General features: G+C 34.8%; 1 protein-coding gene across 1 annotated transcript; it reads left to right on the top strand.

The window, feature by feature from the left end:
- Positions 1 to 4,025: 4,025 nt before the first annotated feature.
- On the top strand, positions 4,026 to 6,442 carry LOC106475369 (transcription factor AP-1-like). Its single transcript, XM_013936055.2, has one exon. It carries the CDS (start codon positions 4,280 to 4,282, stop codon positions 5,219 to 5,221), a length of 942 nt encoding a protein of 313 aa, XP_013791509.1. The 5' UTR covers positions 4,026 to 4,279; the 3' UTR covers positions 5,222 to 6,442.
- The last annotated feature ends 1,275 nt before the right edge of the window (positions 6,443 to 7,717 follow it).

Raw genomic sequence — 7,717 nt, 5'->3', positions numbered from 1 at the left:
CCCACCGCCAAACTCCTTGGCTACTCTTTTACCAACGAATAGTGGGATTGACTGTCACATTATAATGCCCCCAAGGCTGAAAGGGCAAGCATGTTTGGTGTTACGGAGATTCCAACCCGCGACCCTCAGATTGCAAGTCGAGTGCCTTAACCACCTGGCCATGCCGGGCTATTATAACATACCAAGTGAGATATAACTCAGTATTTCTTTATTATAACATACCAAGTGATGTATAACTCAGTCTTTCTTTATTATAACATACCAAGTGAGATATAACTCAGTATTTTGTGATTACAACATACCAAATGAAGTACCAAAGCTATAAAAAAACTTTTCATAAACTGAAATTTCTTTTTTTTAGAATGTATAGTTTCACTTTTCATTCTCCCTGTTGTATATTGTACACAATGGAGATTTTGTGATAAGAGTTACACAGAATTAATACAACTTTACACCTGTTGACGTTTGTAAGACCCAAAAGATTTTATGTTTCAACCTACAAGTCTTTACTACTTCACTAGAAATATTTAGGCACAATTTTAACTGCACTTTTAGGCAAGCATCCAGCTTGCTCATGTTTCATCCTGTACTGAGTTACAGACAATAATGGAAGCATGCAGTTCACAGACTGGCTGCTATTGATAACACCTGTCACTCTGCTTCAAACTTATATCAAAAGTATGTGATAAAAGCCGAATAGATATATCAGGTGTGTGTTTACGTAAAAGTAAGAACCATTTTTAGCTCAGTGTCAATTCCAACAGGTAAATTAGTGACATTACTTTTGGAACTTTGCAATCACATATCTTATCAGATCAAACTGTTAAGCACAATTACAAAACAGTGGCTAATCCCTAAATTTAGATACAAGTCATAATGACAAGATAAAAAAACTGGACCAAGAAGTAAATTGATATGTCACCCCCAAGGTTCTATTTTTTTAATGTTATTCTTTCGACTAACTGCACAGCAACTAACAAGGTCTGTGTGAAATGAAATATCAGCTTATCAGTTCAGTCTACAATTCTACATGATGCAAGATTCGTTTGGCAAGAATTTCTGATTTTTCTTTGGCCCTTGTCAACCAGTATTACTTGTGAAAAACATAAGCTACATGATAGGAGCAAAACAAGAATGATGAACAGCTTTCTTTATATGCACAAGTTGAAATAATAAAAAAATATTTTTTACATAATACAGGTTCACCAGTTGCACATGCTAGTTTTATTGCAATTTGTCAATATGGAAATTCATAATTCATATCTTTGGCTCTTGGTAACAATAAGGTTTTTTATTTATATTTACCTTGTGTGGTTTGAATTTCTTCGGCAACGAATCAAAATTTTGAGAAGTTTAATACAGCAGTTCCAGTGATGTTTCAGAGGTCAACTACCTTTATGTTTCACTTGTTAAATCCTTTAGTACTGTAACTCTACATAATACTCAAACATCAAGTAGTACACAAGGTGTATCTTCCAAAACTGCTTAAAACACAATAAATATTTATTTAAATTGCTAGCCTGTTCTTATTAATAAAAAAATATTTTAAATTTTGAGATATCAGGGGGGCCCCTTTAGAATGCCCTGACTCCACATCTCTCTCAAGAAATAAAGACTAATCATAAATACAACTCTGAACACACAAATATTCTAAAACTCCTGTATCATTTTCTCCACAAATTTACACCCTACTAAAGAAAGAAATACTAATGTTATGCAACTAAAAGTTTGACTGATTGTAAGACAAGCTTGAGGTGTGCTAAATCAAACTGGAATGTCTTTTCTTAACACTTGGAGATGTAAAAAATACCTTACGGTGTATTAAAACACTTGAAATATAGCACAAGTCAGTTCTGGAGTTTGTATTGACCTGGCATGGCCTGGTGGCCATGGCACTCAACTCACAATCTATGGGTCACGGGTTCATATCCCCATCATTGAACATGCTTGCCGTTAAGGGTTGCTGTTGTAGGTTCAGTAACCCAAGTGTAAAAATTCTTGGCTAATAGTAATACAAAATACCTGAGTGACTAACCACAAATTTAGATGGAATTAAGGTCAAATTAAAATGTTTATATGGCTGTAAAAAAATATATATATATGCCATGCTCTCTCTCATCTCACAATATTTCTAACTTAGAGTAAAAATAGTGAGTTTTTTGTGGGATGAAAACAAAATGAAACAAGTAATACTTGTAGCTACAGAAATCAATAACTTATAACTGTGATATTTCAATACAGTAAGATTGTTGGTTTGTTTGTTTTTGAATTTCGCGCAAAGCTACACGAATTTTGTCATACATTTTTTTATGTTTATAATAAACCATTTTAGACTGGAAGGTTAGGACCCTATTTGTTATAATTCGAATATGAGAAATTTAATCCTATATAATTGAAATATTTTGTGGTATCGAATCCATCAACAAACATGCATATCATTTCAGCCATGGAAAAGTCAGTCCCACTATTCGTTGGTAAAAGAGTAGCCCAAGAGTTGGCCGTGGATGGTGATGATTAGCTGCCTTCCCTCTAGTCTTACACTGCTAAATTAGGGACGGCTAGCACAGATAGCCCTGGGGGCATTATAATGTGACAGTCAATTCCACTACTCGTTGGTAAAAGAGTAGCCCAAGCAGATACGTAACAATAGAAAACGATAAAGACCCTAAAAGGCTTATACGGTTTTTATCCAGCTGAAAGGGCGATCATGTTTGATGGGATTCGAACCCGCGACCCTCAGATTGCGAGTCGAGTGCCCTAACCACCTGGCCATGCTGGGCCTCAATACAGTAAGAAACAGCAAAATATGCATTCTGCAATTAAATGGGGGGGTCATATAAATTAATGAAAGAAGTCAGTGAAAAACGTTATTTCTACAACAATAAATTGCAAGTGATTAGTTAATTCATGAAAGTCACAAATTGTCCAAGGTAAATGCTCAAATAAAAGTTAGGTAAGACTTCATGGTCAAATTTTTAGACTAAAAACGAACAACTGTAATCCAACCTTCTATTTCTAACAGTTATTATAAATTTTATACTATTAGTTGTAGTTACACCCAAACAAATGCTAATGATAACTTATTTAACTGTCAGTCAAGGCCTACTACAACCATTTGTAACTAACAGAAATACAGCTGGTGAATTTCGATTCCACGATCAATTGTTGCAATTATCTAAGTCATACCGTTAATAATAACCTTACAGCTATTATTTTAGTATTAATATTAGTTACTTGTAGTGAGAAAATAACAGGCCTACTAGTACTATTATAAACAGTATAATTTTAACTTAAGTCAAAATTATTTCCTTTAAATATTATAACTTATTAATATATTATCATTATTATTATATTACAATTTGCAGTACTTAAAAAATAAAAGTTAAATGACAGTGGTCAGACTCAGTAGGCTGTGGAATCAGAAATTACCTGTTGTAATTCAATTATTTTTAGCACTAAATTAGTAAATAATGCAAACGCCTGGTTCTGTTCATACCAAGAGCAAATTCTAAAAGTAGGCCTAACATTAACATCGAAACAAGGTACTTTATTATCGTTGTTATTAATAACACTAAATCACGTTACAACTATGGATAATTGAGTATTCTACGTTTATAAAAATTAAAATAATAAATATCTATTACTGTGTACCGGACCAGCATCCTAATTAATTTTACTCTTAGACTAATTCAACTATAACATAATTTATCTTCTATAATTAATGCCTGATTTTTTATATATTTATTAAAATGATTTAATTTTACCTAAAACAAAGTAACACCATACTTTGTTTGGGTATAAAAAAGCAGACGATACTACCTTGCCGCCATTAATCTTCTACGAAATTTCAAAAACACATGATTGGCTTATTTAACGGAAGTCATGTGATTTCTTATAAGTAATACGAACTTCCTAGTAGCCGCAATCCACATGAAACTGTTCAGAATACACCGAAATTACGTCAACTCTATCCAATGAAAATCAAGAACTGTGACATCACGCCATGTTTGGTGAGCTGAGTCAGAATTATAAAACGTTGGTTATTGAGTCATTTGTGCACGTTGGTTGTTAGTGAGAAGGGAGGGGGATCACACAACAAAAACTTAAACGTAAAATTGTCTTCTCTTGAGAGAGTCAGTTATTTAAGGAAGGGTTGAGAAGGAAGTCTTTACTGTTATTCGTATGCATTGTGGTAAGCTCAACGAAGCCTAACTTCGAATAAGTGCCCATTGTGTCGGTTTCGCAGCGACAGCTCGTTTGTGGACGTGGCTCACGTTAAATGGCAGGTTTGGTGATGGAGGCGACCTTTTATGACGAAGCTCTCTCTCGCCACAAATCTGAAATGCGAATGTTGAAAAGAAATATGACACTGGACCTTAACAATGTTAAACAAAATTCTCGTCAGAAATTTGATCCTCTTCTCACTTCGCCCGACCTGAAAATGTTAAAGTTAAATACACCAGAACTAGAGCGTTTTATCACACAAAATGGAGGAGTAAATTCAACTCCTACACCATCCCAGTTTTATTCAAAAACTGGTAATGAAGAACAAGACTATGCTAGAGGATTTTTGGAAGCACTGAACCATCTACATCAGTGTACAGCACCTAGTGCAGGTAATGTCATTCCCCAACCAGTATCCACGGATACGCTTTCCCTTTCCTCCGTTACGACGGAGACTAACAGCACGTGTACCCTCTTATCTTGCCAACCTCCAACGTTTGCTCAACCCAGTGTCACTATGTCAATCTCCGACTGTATGCACCCATCAGTCTTACAACCCTCCCAATGTTCTACAACGAATGGGCAACATTACACGGTCAGTTCGAACGTCGGGTACCCGGAATGTCGGACAGCAACAACGACCGTAGCCACAAATAGCAGCTACTTCCGAGGTTTAGTGAAGGATGAACCCCAGACAGTGCCAACCATCGGCCAATCCCCGTCGCCGATATCACCTGTTGACATGCAGGACCAAGAAAGGATTAAACTGGAAAGAAAAAGACATCGTAATCGTATCGCAGCTAGTAAGTGTCGTCGACGTAAGCTCGAGCGAATCTCTAAATTGGAAAATAAAGTTTCATTTATGAAAGGTGAGAACAGCGAACTAAGCGTAGTGGTAAACAAACTCCGAGATCAAGTTGCTTCTCTAAAACAACAAGTGTTGGAACACGTTAACAGCGGGTGTCAGATTATGAACACTAATATGATGACTTTTTAACAAATTTGTAGTATTTTTTATTCATATTGTATATATATAATATAGCCCTATAGCTTTAAGTTTCAAACTGATTGTCATTTTGACTAAGTTTTCAAATTCATTATGCAATAAGTTTAGCAATATTACTATTAGTGCTAGTATCAAACATCTGAAAAGCTGACATTTGTAGAATTATAGGCCTAATTAATTAAGCCTAAGTTTTAACAATAGTGTGATGCAAGGTTTGATGGTGTGCTGGCTTCCAAAAAAAATGAAGTGGCCTTTGAATTCTGCTCAGTTATTTTGCAATTTTATAAAAATTTAACTTTTCTCAGAAAATTGCCTCCATAACTTAGAGATACATTATAACTTTTTCGTGTTTTCTCTCAAACTATGTGATGAACATTCTGTGAAAGGTCTATATACATTCATAGTAAGTGATAATATTGTATATTCATTTATACAATCATGATAATCTAAGCCAAGCCTAACAACATGTAAATTGACTCGTGAATTTTTATAAAGGTGTTGGTCTACCTTATTTTTTGATAAGATATACAATTTTTGCATGATGTTTTGCTAAAGAACGTTTTTGTAAAGTGCTCTTATTATAACGTAAAGCAGTTTTTATAGTATTTGTATAAACCTCGTTTATTGTACATCGTGCATTTTGTAAACAAACGACTCCTTTGTATTTGTACAGAGGTAAGTTAAATTCGACAGTAATGCCAGGAAGTTATAAATAATTTCCTCCACGTACTTAATGTTTCTTCACCTTAAAAACAGGCGATTAACTTTTTGTATAAAGAATACTTTTTTAATGCCTCGTACCAGCAAATAACGTTTTATGTACCAATAACACATTTTCAGTTCTTATTTGTCCTGGTAAACACACACAAAAAAAATTGTTGCTGACCTAAAAGTGCGTTAAATATTCATTTGAATGTATAGTATATAATTTGTCATAGATTTGTTATCTATGGAGGCCGCCATAGAACGCCGGCGTCGGCTGTATTTGAATGTCGCCGTCAATCGATATGTCGGATTACTATATCCAGACAGAGTTATCGATCTTTTTTACATCACCGGTACTATACAATTCACACACTTGCTCAACTTCTCTGGGCCCAGAATAATCGTTAAAAGAGCAAATATATATTAGTAACTTATATAACTGTTTATTATGGAACTTGAGATAACTTCGTCCAAAAAACAGCCTAAAATCCATGATTTACAAAAAAATAAATGTTTGTTACAATTGTAATAATACAAAAGCAACAATGAATAATTACCAACTGTACTTAATTAAGCAATGTTTATAAAATTTTCTATCTATACAGATGTCTTATGAATCAATATATTCTAAGTCATTCTCAAAGAGTATTGTATTTTAGTGAAGTATTCCAACATTTGTAAATAAATAAAAAATCATTAAAAAGTTTTAGTTTCCCTGAACTGGTTGTTTGATTATTGATTATTTTTTATTCTTTTCGGTGACTGAAAGAGGACGCACACAATAAAAAAAAAAAAAACTTACAAAATAAGTCGCTCGTGCATCGTCTAAATAATGAACGATGTTTAAAAACAGTGCTAGGGAACTGTTACAAAAGTTGTGAAAATAAGTATGGATAAGCTACATGTTGAAACACATATAATTAGTGTAGCTGTGTTATAATTATACTCAAATGTGGTTTATAATTACATATCGTTTCGGCTGACTGGCTTATCCTGGTCGATATAAAACCAACCAAACAATTCGGTAGTTTCCTCGTCTGCAGTAGAAGGTCACGTGATAAGCGTTTACAACTTGGTAACTGATTACTGTTCGATGCACCAAAAGTTCTGTTTCTGCTCTCTCTAAGTTTTGTGTACTTTCGTTTTACAAGTTTCTTTTAGGCTAAGGCAAATCACTTAAACTATTTGTGTAGAGTAAAAAAAGTCCAGTTGTGTGTGTGTGTGTGTGTGTGTGTGTTTTGTTTTCAAAGATCTCCATACACATACTGTAGTGCTGGTTACGCCCTGGATAAGATGTATTTATTGTCCTTTCTCATTTTCGGCTTATTGCCGCAGAAAACGTAGTCCGAACTTTGAGACTGTGGGTGCGCTATAAGAGTAACAGGTCGCAACTCATTATTCGATCAAACAAGAGTTAGCGGTAGTTGCTGTTGACTAACTGAGCTTCTAGTTTGCGGTAGTTGCTGTTGACTAACTGAGCTTCTAGTTAGCGGTAGTTGCTGTTGACTAACTGAGCTTCTAGTTAGCGGTAGTTGCTGTTGACTAACTGAGCTTCTAGTTAGCGGTAGTTGCTGTTGACTAACTGAGCTTCTAGTTAGCGGTAGTTGCTGTTGACTAACTGAGCTTCTAGTTAGCGGTAGTTGCTGTTGACTAACTGAGCATCTAGTTAGCGGTAGTTGCTGTTGACTAACTGAGCTTCTAGTTAGCGGTAGTTGACTGTTGACTAACTGAGCATCTAGTTAGCGGTAGTTGCTGTTGACTAACTGAGCATCTAGTTATCAG

The sequence above is a fragment of the Limulus polyphemus genome, unplaced genomic scaffold, assembly GCF_000517525.1.
Source record: "Limulus polyphemus unplaced genomic scaffold, Limulus_polyphemus-2.1.2 Scaffold8477, whole genome shotgun sequence".
NCBI lineage: Eukaryota > Metazoa > Arthropoda > Merostomata > Xiphosura > Limulidae > Limulus > Limulus polyphemus.
This window is presented reverse-complemented; position numbering and strand designations above follow the sequence as displayed.

Coding starts and splice junctions, on each gene's coding strand:
- LOC106475369 (XM_013936055.2), top strand. CDS start 4,280: ATGGCAGGTTTGGTGATGGAGGCGACCTTTTATGACGAAGCTCTCTCT.